A 13,363-nucleotide genomic window follows, 5' to 3' on the forward strand; every position below is an offset into this window, starting at 1 on the left:
GTATGCATTTATTCAGCCCTATATAGTCCATTAATAACCAGTTTACCATAGTTTGTGTGAGGTGTAAACAAGTAGCCTGTTTTAGAACCAATAACTGTGATAATAATTACAGTAATATGCTATTTTTGACTGAATCTGTGTTTATCATGCTAATGTTTTGTTAGGGTAATATGGCTCCTAGTCATAGCTGGGTACTATTTAAATATTTAATTGTTGTTTACCCGGGAAGCCCCGCCTGTCGTCACATAAGCACCGGAAGTTCACAGGGTGACGTCCAAGGCAGCGGAAACAGGTATGGGGGACAGAAAGTGCCAGAAACAGCCAGAGAAACTGATCTAAACATGACATTTCACAGTTTTGTTTAAAGCTAACAGATGTCCGACAGATTGTCGAGCATCACGGGTCAGATTTAAAGCCCGTCCGACGAGTTTATCAAACTGTTAGTCCTGTTCTAGTCAATACGTAGCTGAAGCAGATTAGCTTCCATGCTAATGTTGTGAAATAATCAACTGTTCTGGAAATATTCACAATTTTTATTTAAGAATTATAAACATTTAGCATTTAATTCGCCTGAATGGGGTTTAAACATAACATATAACAATATATGTTGTATTTAATTCTAGCTGTAGAATCGGTTGCGTGTTGTGTCTACGTGTCCTAAGATCTGTCAGACTGCATTCACATTAACACAGTTTGGACTCTCAAATGAAAACAGGCCTGAATCCTGATAATTATTTGTTTTTAAGAGGAGTTTAAACTCGATTGTGATCTGTATAAGGACACTGGTTTCCCCTGGACTCCCAGTAAGCAGAGACTGCGAAGAGGAGAGCTGTTTAAGCCGAGAGGAGCATCAGTCTGTCAGTCAGGATGCCTCTGCTGTTCCTGGAGCGCTTCCCCTGGCCCAGCTTACACACATACACTGCCCTGAGCACTGTTCTGCTGGCTGGGACCATCCTGAGTGCCTACAGCTCGGTCAGAGACTCGGAGGACTCCTCTCCTCTGTCTGGAGACTCACACGGCGGGTCTGATGAGGAGATCAAGCTGGATCCGCTGGAGAGCTTGGGGAACATGGCCACCAGTGTGCTTGTGTATCTCATCACGGACAGCCTGTTTGTCTGGGTATGTGGGACTAGCGTCAAAACACACCAGTGTTGAGTGATGATGTTTTTATTTTAAAGAAGCTGTCGTTTTCCCACAGGTGATGGTGAACACGGCGTGCTGCATCCTCATGCTGATCGCTAAAGTGATCCAGTGCATAGTGTTCGGCCCGCTGAGAGTCAGTGAGAAACAGGTAGCTATCATTCACGTCCACATCAGCTGGATCAGGCAACACACACACACAGCCAGTATTTACTGCAACACACACACAGCCAGTCTTTACTGCAACACTTAAATGAGGAAGACCTTGATAACAAACATCCCTGACAACTTGAGTTCTTTTGTCAGTTCCATTATAGATGCATAATATAAAATAAAAATATAGGTCATATCATGGTTTTACTTACTTTAAGGTCATTTTTTATAGTTAAACAAAATGTTAATCAGTGACCGATGTCAAAACCAATATCTGGAGAGTTGAATGGATATAATTTTAGTATTTACATATTCAAACAAGTTTATTATTCATAATATGGTAGTAATAAAAAAAAAAAATGTTGGTAGATTTTGAAAAGGGGATGATAACTATTCAAAGCGGTGGCATAGTTATTAACAGGTGACTATAAAAATGCCATTCAAATGTTTGTGGTTAGAAATGTATCTTTTTTTTTTCTTTTTTTTCTTTTTTAAAGGGACAGTAAAGACTTTGATAATGTTGCAGAAATGTCTATTTCAAATAAATGCTTTTCTTTTTAACTTTGTATTCATCAAATAATCTGATTCCACACAGTTTTCACAAAAAATAAAAACTGTTTTCAACATTGATAAAAAATAATAAATGTTTCTTGATCATCATATTAGACTGATTTCTGAAGGATCATGTGACACTGAAGACTGGAGTAATGATGCTGAAAACTCACAGGAATAAATTATATTCACACAGAAAGCAGTCACTTTAAATTGTTAAAATATTTCACAATATTACTATATTTTGCTCTGTTTTTGATCAAATAAATCTAGCCTTGGTGAGCAGAAGAGACCTCAAAAACATAAGAAAAACTTACCGACAGCTTTTGAACAGTAGATTGTTTTTGTAGGTTCCTGTACATTTTCTAAGCGTGCGAATAATACCAGGTTTCTCACATGCGTTGGCGATGTCAGCGCTGTTTTCTACTGTGGTGTCTGTGGTCATGTTCTGACGTCGCTCTTCTGTTGACCAGCATCTGAAGGATAAGTTCTGGAACTTCATCTTCTACAAGTTCATCTTCATCTTCGGCGTGCTGAACGTGCAGCGTGTGGAGGAGGTGGTGCTGTGGTGTCTGTGGTTCTCCATGCTCATCTTCCTGCATCTGATGGTGCAGCTCTGCAAAGACCGCTTTGAATACGTGAGAAACGTCTTCACCACATCAACAAACACTAATGCTCAGAGCGACTGGGGGATCTCTGCAGTCGTGCTGTTAGACTCACTCATTCATGTGATCAGTTACATTACATCATGTGATCAGTTACTGTTTGGATAAACATTTGCTTTAACCGCCAGTATAATCCAAAAGATATGACACTCTGAAAGTGTAAGATATTTGTTGGAGAATCTGAGTTTAATTAAGACATTTATTTATATTTTTATTGGATGTAAATATTAATTGGGTTAATTACCTACCTACCTTTCCTACTTCCTTTCTTCCTTACCTCCTTCCTTTTATGTTCTTATTTACTCCCTACCTTCCTTTCTTTCTTCCTTACTTCCCTTCATTCCTTTCCTTCCTTCCTATGTTTTTTACTTATTTCGTTTATTCTTCCTTCCTTCCTTCCTTCCTTCCTTCCTTCCTTCCTTCCTTCTCTCTCTCCTTCCTTCCTTCCTTCCTTCTCTCTCTCCTTCCTCTGCTCTTATTTACTTTCTTCCTTATTTCTTCTCTTTCTTGCTTCTTTCCCTCTCTCCTTGCTCCACTCTTCCTTCATTCCTTCATGTTTCCTTTATTTTACATTCTTATTTACTCCCTACCTTTCTTCCTTTCTCCTTCCTTCCTCTGCTCTAATTTCCTTCCTTCTATTACTCTTATTTACTTCATCCCTTCCTTCCTTCCTACCTCTTCCTCTCGGAGTTGTTGATGTGTTGTGTTGTGTGCTCCTGCCAGCTGTCGTTCTCTCCCACGACCCCGATGGGCAGTCATGTGCGAGTGCTGTCTCTGCTGGTGTCTGTCCTGCTGTGCTGTGCTGGTCTGGCTGTGCTCTGCGCTGTAGTCGGGCACCTTCACGGCATGCACACCGTCGCCTTCATGGCAGCTGAGGTAAGAATACTGTACAGTCCTTTTAGCGACTGGAAGAGTACATTCCCTCTTTTGTTGTTCCCTCTTTCCCTACATTCTGAAAGCAGGCTTGATACGGAAGTCACAATGGTCTTTCATCATATATCTATATATATATATATATCTATATATATATATATATATATATATATACAGTACCAGTCAAAAGTTTGGAAACATTACTATTTTTAATGTTTTTGAAAGAAGTCTCTTATGCTCATCAAGCCTGCAGTTAAAAAAAAAAAACAGTAATATTATGAAATATTATTACAATTTAAAATAATGGTTCTCTTTTTTAATATACTTTAAAATGTAATTTATTTTTGTGATGCAAAGCTGAATTTTCATCAGCAAGTACTCCAGTCTTTGGTGTCTTATGATCCTTCAGAAATCAGTCTAATATGATGATTTATGATCAATGTTGGAAACAGTTGTGCTGCTTAATATTTTTTTTATAACCTGAGATACTTTTTTCATGATTATTTGATGAATAAAAAGTTAAAAAGAACTGTATTTATTTAGAAAAGAAATCTTTTGTAACAATATACACTACCGTTCAAAAGTTTGGGAACAACTATTTTTTTTTTAAGAAATTAGTACTTTAATTCAACAAGGATGCGTTAAATTGATAAAAGGTGATGGTAACGATTTATATTGTTAGAAATGTTTTTATTTTGAATAAATGCTGTTTTTATGAATAAATGCTGTTAACGTTTTACTCATCAATGAATCCTGAAAAAAGTATTCCAAAAAATATATTAAACAGCACAACTGTTTCCATCATTGATAATAACTGAGTATCAAATCATCATATTATAATGATTTCTGAAGGATCATAAGACACCAAAGACTGGAGTACTTGCTGATGAAAATTCAGCTTTGCATCACAAAAATAAATTACATTTTAAAGTATATTAAAAAAGAGAACCATTATTTTAAATTGTAATAATATTTCATAATATTACTGTTTTTTTTTTTTTTAACTGCAGGCTTGATGAGCATAAGAGACTTCTTTCAAAAACATTAAAAATAGTAATGTTTCCAAACTTTTGACTGGTACTATATATATATATATATATATATATATATATATATATATATATATATAATATATATAATATAAAATGTTTGTTTTTTCAAACAAGAAAAAAAAAGATGTAGATTTAGAAATGATTGTAGATTTGATTTTGTCCATGGGGAATTGATTGGTTGCTATTGGTGAATCTCATGTGAGTAACAGGTTGTCCCGCCAATTGATTTGAATATATACTAAATATTAAAACGGCACATTAACTTTCAAAACAATAATGATGTGCAATAATAAATACTGCCATGGCTTGACATTATATATGTTGCTTACCAGCCACTGTGGCTAGTAGTTCTCTGTAGTTATTTAGCATTTAATCAACGTTTTCACTGGCTACAATTTTGACATCGATACTTTGAGGATAAACTGCCATATAGATTTTTCTTATATTTTCTCATAATTTGGCTGCAGGTATATTAATCTGCTGTCACTTTAAGAGCTATCGCACTGACCCATTATACTGTTACACATGTGTTTTCTTTCTCTACTGTTCACTTAAAACATAACTGACTGATGCGTGAATACTTGCCAAGACTGGCATTTTATGACATGTTATGTATTTGACTGTTTCAACACTATAAGCAGCGACAAATAACTAAATTTAGCACTGAGAGGCCGCTTTGTGCACATACTTTGGGTGTGAGCTCAAAATGTGCAGGAATGAGTAAATATTATGAGCTATATTTGCAATCCCATGCCGAAATTCAAGCCCTGTAACAGCAACGATATTCATCCGGAGCAAGTGAGTGAGGGGAGGCGGGTTTATGTGTTGAAACACAAATTTTCCGCAGAATAGAGACTCAATACTAGCAGCGATTTCGCTCTCTCTCATGATATTTCAGTATCAGATTCAGATATTTCAGTATCGAAAACTTTATATTTTTTACAACACTACAGTGCACTTAGTTTACATTTAATCAGTTTATTATTTCAGATGCCTTTTTTATAGATTACAATTAAAAATGTATTATATATAAAATGTAAGCCACCAAAGTGCCTAGTAGGAGTGACTGCGTTACACGCCACTGCTGAAATACACACACGTTTGGCAGGTTGGCGGGTGTTAATGTCAAGCCCTGAATACTGCAATATTCTATAAAAATGGTCCATTTTGATATTATGGTGACTTGAAGTAACCCTAAGCCTTGTCTCCTGTCCTGCAGTGTTTGCTGGTGACCGTACGCACAGGACACGTCATCATACGGTGTGTGCGCTCTGTTAAGAAAGCCATCAGCTTTGCTAAATGTTAGGTAGCAGAAGCATGAATCTGAAGGTTTTGATCTGTTATGTACAGGTACTCCATTCACCTGTGGGACCTGAACCACGAGGGCACCTGGGAGAACAAGAGCTCATACATCTACTACACTGACTTCATCATGGAGTTAGCCATCCTCTGCCTGGACCTGATGCATCACATCCATATGCTGGTGAGACAGGGTGATCAGTCATGTGACTGGCTCATAGTGATGGATGAATGCGGTCTGACTGGACTCTTATTGAGACTGTCTATCATAATGTTCACTGATCAGTAAGAAGCTGCTTACAGTTATGCTCCTGATTTCACATGTGTGTGCGGCCTGTCAGATGTCTCAAACTTCCCCAAGTAAAGACCAGTGGCGTACATGATTTCTTTCTCTTCTCACGTCTGTGTTTGAGAGTTTTGAATGAATCCTAGTATCTTTATGATCATGTATTCTTGTTGTTCACTCCCTCGCAGCTCTTTGGAAACATCTGGCTGTCCATGGCTAGTCTTGTGATCTTTATGCAGCTGCGGTATCTCTTCCACGAGGTGCAGCGAAGGATTCGCCGCCACAAAAACTACTTGCGTGTTATTGACAATATGGAATCCAGGTGAGGAGCCTGAAGCTTTCCAGACTGACTTATTATAAGATGCATTTCTACAGGCTTTGAATTATAAGCACAACATCTAAATAAAGGCAAAGCTTGGGGCTGGTAACCAGAAGTTGCATGAGCTATCAGCACTGTGCCCTTGAAAAGAGATTTTACCTTTAATGAGTTTGTAAAATGACTGCTTATTTACATTAATATAGTTAAGAAGGATAACTGCGAATCTCACAAAAACTCAAAAATTTAAAAAATAATAAAATTAGATTTTGCATAGGTAAAGAAAACAAAGCCTTTTGAGGACCATTAACATTATTTGTGTTGTACTTTTTTTTTTATGACATCTAAGCAAAGTTAATGTAATTGAATATATAATTATGTGTTAATAACATAAAATAAATTTTATGAAATAATTTTTTTTTTTTTTTTTAAGAAATTAAAACTTTTATTCAGCAAGGACACATTAAATGAATCAAAAGTGCCAATAAAGACCTTTACATTCTTACAAATAATATTTCAAATGAATTGTTATTTTTAACTTTCTGTTCATCAAAGAATCCTGAGGGGGTTCAAAATTATATCATCGTTTCTGCAAAAATATGTTTTCAACATTGATTATATCATCATATTAGAATGATTTCTGAAGGATCATGTGACACTGAAGACTTGAGTAATAATGCTGAAAATTCAACTTTGATCACAGGAATAAATTACATTTTAAAATATATTCAAATAGAAAACCGTTATTTCATTTTACAATATTACTGTTTTACTGTATGCTTCTTTTTTTACTGTACTCTTCCCTGACACCTTAAAGGAATACTCCACCGTATTTTCATATTAAACTATGTTATTCCCTTAACTAAGACGAGTTGATACATACCTCTCTCGTCTCAGTGCGTGCACTAAATCGCTCTGTCTTGCGCGAAACTTTTTTAGCACTTAGCTTAGCCCAGTTCATTCAATATGGGCCAAGCAGAGAAGCTACAAAACACCTCCACGTTTTCCCTATTTAAATACAGTTACTCGCGTAGTGTAACTCGACCTAGGACGGTGACACAAAACAAAACGTTGCGCTTTTCTAAGCGTGTAAAATGGATAACTATATTGTATGGCGGAATACCATAGCAAGTGCTTGGAAGCACTTCGACTTCGGCGCAGTAATATCTTCACTAGAGGGAGCGGGAGCCGGTGAGGATTTTTCACGAGTGAAGATATTACTGCGCCCAAGTCGAAGTGCTTCCAAGCACTTGCTATGGTATTCCGCCATACAATATAGTTATCCATTTTACACGCTTAGAAAAGCGCAACGTTTTGTTTTGTGTCACCGTCCTAGGTCGAGTTACACTACGCGAGTAACTGTATTTAAATAGGGAAAACGTGGAGGTGTTTGGTAGCTTCTCTGCTTGGCCCATATTGAATGAACTGGGCTAAGCTAAGTGCTAAAAAAGTTTCGCGCAAGACAGAGCGATTTAGTGCACGCACTGAGACGAGAGAGGTATGTATCAACTCGTCTTAGTTAAGGGAATAACATAGTTTAATATGAAAATACGGTGGAGTATTCCTTTAACCCACTCTTAAACCAACCCTAAACGTACCCGAATCCACCTAAATGTTTTGCAGTTACACATGAACACAATAAATAGTCGAATGTGTGATTGGATGTGTGTTTGAGTCAGCCTGCTGCGGTGGCTGATGGAAACCAGACCTCGTGTGCTGACATGAAAACGTCTCCTTGTGTGCAGGTTTGCTGTGGCAACGCCTGAAGAGCTGTTGGCTAATAACGATGATTGTGCGATCTGCTGGGATTCGATGACTACAGCACGCAAGCTGCCTTGTGGACACCTCTTCCATAAGTGAGCAATAACCAGATGCTGCCAGCACTCTCTTGCTCTAATAGTTGAAAAATTGTTAATCTGACCTTTTATTGTTTATGTCCAGTTCGTGTCTGCGCTCCTGGCTGGAGCAGGACACGTCCTGTCCCACATGCCGTATGTCTCTGAACATCAGTGAAGGCGTGAGAGAGCGAGAGGAGGGCCAGAGGGAGGCGCTGGATGAGAACATGCCTGCTGGGACAGGAACAGAGGCCCGGCCACACATCAACCAGCATAATCACTTCTTCCACTTTGATGGTGAGCCTCTCTTTACATATTCATGCAGAATCCAAACCATTTACTGACAGTGAGCTGTAGAAATCACTCTTTCACATCTATAGCATATTCCTATCTTTAACTTGCCTGATGCCTATTTAGCACTAGGGGTGTGCGATTATATATTGTTTATGATAATATTGTAATTGTTGTTTTAACGATATGCGATCTGACATTGAGTGTCCCTCACTTTGCAAAAACACACCCAGCGAGCGCACGCATACACGGCGTGATGTAGTCTAGTTGGTTAGAATAGTGCGCGTCAGCATTTAGAGCGCACACTTTCACTGTGTGATTTATTCTATTAAAATGCATTTATAATGCCCCTAAAATTCAAGATAAGGGGAAAAAAATTATTTTATATTTATATCATTTAATAAAGTTAGTCAATATCACAAGAGTGCCATTTTTTTTCTCCAAATATCAGCACGATTACAGATGTGATATTGCTTTTATACAACAGTTCAATAAATAAGTTAATATTAAGTGACTTAAATGACATTTTAGACACAATATTGTCTTTTTTTTTTTTATCCGTTTCGCCAACGAAAATAGTTCAAAACAATGCCACATTGAGTGAATGTTTCAATGACACTCGTTACTTCGTTCCTGAATGAATCAGCCATTTGAATGAATCGGTTGAATCTCAATGACTCGCTCATTAACAGTGATTCATTTCATATTTAAAGTATCTTTTTTTATTTAAAAAATAATTTCATAAAAACATTTTGTTTAAAACATTAAAAACAAACTATTATTATTATTATTATTATTATTATTATTATTATTATTATAAACATTAGTTATGCATCTTCTGTTTCCTCTGCAGTGCAAAGATGAATTTTGTTGAGACTGATTTTATTTTATTGGTAACAGCCCTGTTGTGTCTTATTATTCTAATTGAATTTATTGATTAAATCTTAAGAATTTTCACACACAAGATGATGCATACATTTAATTAAGTTGGGGGAGGGTGGCTTTATTAAGGTAAAATGCCCATAAAAGGTAAAAGAATCTATTTACATTTATTGGAAAAGATCATTTCTGTCACTGCTGTGAACTGACCATCGCACAGAATATGAAGAATATTAAACACTTTAGGAGTCAGTCCTAAACCTGCCAAGGTTCCAACACAATAAACACACTCAGCAAAATATCGGCTAATTATCGTTATTGATAACCTCCCAGAAAATATCTCGATATCATTTTGCGTCAATATCGCACACCCCTATTAAGTACTGAGCAAGCTGATTCGCCCTGATGAACAACAATGAACAAAGGTTAGCCAATCATAGCAGAGGTGATTTACAAACTGGAGTCTTGTAAATAAAATTAAAAAAGCCTGTTTAAATGGATAGTGCACTCAAAAAAAAAAAAAAAAAAAGGTTCACTGATGAATATGGCCTGTTTTTATCATATCATTGATGACTTGAAGAGACCTCTGAACCAAATAGGCTTCTGGTAATGAAATCATCATATGAATGTATAAATCTCGGCTCGTTCACCCCCAGGGTCCCGCATTGCCAGCTGGCTGCCGAGTTTCTCAGTGGAGGTCATGCACACCACCAACATCCTGGGCATCGCACAGGCCAACAACTCCCAGCTCAATGCCATGGTGAGTCCCACACGTTTACACACAGTCTCGTCTGTTTTACACAAGCTGCCACGTTATTAACCTGCTTTTCCTTGAATTTCTCAGGCCCATCAGATCCAGGAAATGTTTCCACAAGTCCCTTATCATCTGATCCTGCAGGATTTGCAGCTCACACGCTCTGTAGAGGTCACCACTGATAACATCCTGGAGGGCCGGATACAGGTGCCTTTCCCGACACAGGTGAGGCTCACACCGCTAACAAGAGAGGCATGTTAGGGGCTGAAGTGATATGTTTGCATTTTCATACTGGGTCACCCCATCAGCGCTAAAATCTCACTGGCCCAAAATCTTGCTCCACATTGCTGGAGGTGAAGTCATTTCTGCACCACTAGCATCGCCAAACTGAATTGAAAAAAACAATGACTATTTCAAAATTGTTGAATGAAACAAAAATTCAGTTAAGGGAGCCATGTGCTCACAATGACCTTATTTGACCTTGAAACTTTGTAAATAAACAAGTAAAATATACTCAAAAAATGTATGCCTGTGAAAACCCTCCTCCAGATTCACAAACGCTTTGTGAACCTCAGATTTGATTGCTAAATGTATGTCAAAAATCAAGACATTCTTAAATTTTCCAGATTCTGAATAATTTTCACATTTAGCTTATTTGGTTGGTTAATTTTGTTATTATACATTGTTAAATTGTGTTATCAAGATGCAGTGTCATCTGTTTACCTAAAAGAACACAATTGTTTTTTTTGTATTAACTATAAAACTGTACAGATTTTAACTGTAAAAATACAGACACTTTCATGAATCCGTCAGAACGAACAATTTACAAAATGAATTCTGTTGGTGTTTCATGAACGAGACCCAGTGTGCTGGAGCCGTTTTGCAACATGTCCTGGTTCATTCTCCTTCCGATGTCCTGTTGATCTATGCTGGCCTGTGTAGTGAAAGTGGCAATCAAACAAACAACAAAACACTGCTATGTTAAGAGTGTTTCTGTCTTCCTCTGCACCTCCTCCAGTCTGTGGAGCGCTCGCCCATCCAGGGAAACACTGGTCCTGAAGACCCAGCGGGAGCCAGCAGCGGGTCAGAGGTCGCCGCCCATGAGCCGCAAGACTTCGAGGTTCGCGGGAGCCGCTTTTCCAAGTCTGCAGATGAAAGACAGAGGATGCTCATGCAGAGGAAGGAGGAGCTGCTGCTGAGAGCTCGCAGGTGCGCCTCCCTGTTCCCTGTCTCCTACGGCTTACACTGCTTTGCTCCGGTTTGCATGAAACTGTTAAGCTGCCTTTTCGCTATCTCTGACATTCACATAAGATTTCTGCCCCCTAGTGACAGTCGCACAAAACTATCAAATTGATCATGAAGCAGCTGTTACCTTGTGTTTATTCAGCATGATAAAATGAATGAATTATGAACGTAGTAACATATTCACACAAAACAAATGGCCACCAGTATGTTTGAAAGAAAAATTTGTAGGCTTTCTAGGGTTAATAAGACTAAATAATTATGTAATAATTATATAATTCATAACCACCAATTTTGCAGAAATAATTATTGTAGAATGTTTTAGGGGGAGAATATTGGCAATTCTCACCTGTTTAAAATACATCATATCCGGTTGGGTGGTCATATACAGTATAGCCGGTAAAAAAGTTATGTTTGCACTTTCAATGTACTTACAGTGTACTTACCTAGAACGTACTGGGTAGTATAAGATAACTACATGGGTTAAGGTTAGGTTCAGGACTAGTACCTAGTTATCACCCAGTTATTGTAATTGCTACAATAATTATATAGTATATACATGCGAAACAGGACTGAAAAATAAAGTGCTACCAAAGTTATTTATATTAACACGACTAATGCTCAGTTTGGATCCCAAAATTCTGCATGTCCATAGAGTCAGAACCTAAAAATGAATGACTTCTGGTCTGTTATTTGTCAGAGATAGTGAAAAGTCATCTTTACAGTATGCAAACTTGCAATAATGATAACTGGGAATGCCCCGAGGGTTTGTCTTGGGTCCGATTGAGTTTTAGTTTTTAAGACACTGTGTTCTCTCTTTGTCAGACGTTATATTCACAAAAAGCCCGATGAAGGAGATGTGTTTTCTGCTGCTGATACTGACGATGCCATGCCCTCGATGGAGGACGAGGACTCGGACTCAGTGACGCTGCGGCGCAGGAGGATGGCGGCCGCTGCCGAGAGACGCATGCAGAGGCACGAGCCGTCCCCGTTTTGAGCCCAGCAGAAACATGAATGATGCGTCTGTGAGACAGCCATGCCGTCACAGAATTTCTGGCTGATCAATGCACATTTGTGCTAGATGCAACTATATAAGTACCCATCAAACATGTCTATCAATTGTCCATTGGAATAATATACGGTGCCATTGGCGCACCAGTCAAATTTTGGTAAGCGTCAAGTAAAGTAAAAGGCACATGTAACTTTATTCATGTGTCTGCTTATAGACGGAATCATTTTAAATATCTTCGTACCTAAACACGAGTGTGGCTTTGACGGCTGCTCATTAAATACAGTTTGAATTTCGCTTTACTTTTGGAATGCTGCATTTCTTAAGCATCTTTGTACGATTTTAACAAATTTTGTTGCATACTAACAGTTGGACTCAGTCTAGAGCTTAAGCGTCATGCTCAATAGCATGCTAGGGTTGTGAATTTCGAGTTTTTCTTTGGTCGGCAAAGATCCACACGATTTTGCTGCAGGTTAGTGTTTGAATCGGCCTTTAATCGGACAATCTTGAGCGTTTGAGCTGTCTCGTGTGCTGTCTCATGCCATCCTGGCATTTAGAGTCTCCGAGGAAAGTGGCTTAGATCCTAGTGTTTGCTCCTGCACTGTTGTGACAACAAGTGGCTCTGTGTGTCATAAGAGGCGTTTGTTCAGTCACATGATCTTGTTTCTCTTGCCATAGTGTTGTCATTCAAAACAGACATGCTTTATATTTAATTTATCTCACATTCTGAACTTGTGCTGGTGGAAATGTTTCCTCTCCCGCGGTGTGGCTCAGTGAAGGAGAACCGGCCTTCAGTCGGGGTAGAGCTGTTTCTAATTCAGGGAAAGCCTGTTCAACATGTTGTCCTGCTTTCATGTTCGTAAAACCGGTTTCTTTCCATGCAAATGAAATGGCGCTTCTACCCTGAGTAAGGTCCATTTGATTGGGTTATTCAAACAAGACGTACACAATTATGGTCAATAGGTCAGTTTTGTAGCTTTTTGTTGTCAGCGTTTTATTCGGTTTGCAGTTTAATGG

General features: G+C 38.1%; 1 protein-coding gene across 3 annotated transcripts; it reads left to right on the top strand.

Annotated features, from left to right (window-relative positions):
- Nucleotides 1-231: 231 nt before the first annotated feature.
- On the top strand, nucleotides 232-12,479 carry amfra (autocrine motility factor receptor a). Of its 3 annotated transcripts, none has more exons than XM_079859142.1 (14): nucleotides 232-292; nucleotides 747-1,119; nucleotides 1,199-1,291; nucleotides 2,319-2,483; nucleotides 3,234-3,386; nucleotides 5,655-5,695; nucleotides 5,786-5,918; nucleotides 6,209-6,342; nucleotides 8,082-8,192; nucleotides 8,278-8,468; nucleotides 9,998-10,101; nucleotides 10,186-10,320; nucleotides 11,114-11,304; nucleotides 12,163-12,479. In XM_079859142.1, exons 2-14 carry the CDS (start codon nucleotides 868-870, stop codon nucleotides 12,332-12,334), a joined length of 1,875 nt encoding a protein of 624 aa, XP_079715268.1. In that variant the 5' UTR covers nucleotides 232-292; nucleotides 747-867; the 3' UTR covers nucleotides 12,335-12,479. The 3 variants fall into 3 exon arrangements, with proteins under 3 accessions (XP_079715268.1, XP_079715270.1, XP_079715269.1); XM_079859144.1 differs by having other exon boundaries at nucleotides 238-292; nucleotides 805-1,119; XM_079859143.1 differs by having other exon boundaries at nucleotides 240-292; nucleotides 779-1,119.
- The last annotated feature ends 884 nt before the right edge of the window (nucleotides 12,480-13,363 follow it).

This window comes from Squalius cephalus (assembly GCF_949319135.1).
Source record: "Squalius cephalus genome assembly, chromosome: 23".
NCBI lineage: Eukaryota > Metazoa > Chordata > Actinopteri > Cypriniformes > Leuciscidae > Squalius > Squalius cephalus.

Excerpts from the sequence above, each read along its gene's own strand:
- amfra (XM_079859142.1), top strand. The coding sequence starts at position 868 with ATGCCTCTGCTGTTCCTGGAGCGCTTCCCCTGGCCCAGCTTACACACA. Across the intron at positions 1,292-2,318 it reads TGAGAGTCAGTGAGAAACAG|CATCTGAAGGATAAGTTCTG; the intron begins GTAGCTATCATT and ends TCTGTTGACCAG. Across the intron at positions 11,305-12,162 it reads CTGCTGCTGAGAGCTCGCAG|ACGTTATATTCACAAAAAGC; the intron begins GTGCGCCTCCCT and ends TCTCTTTGTCAG.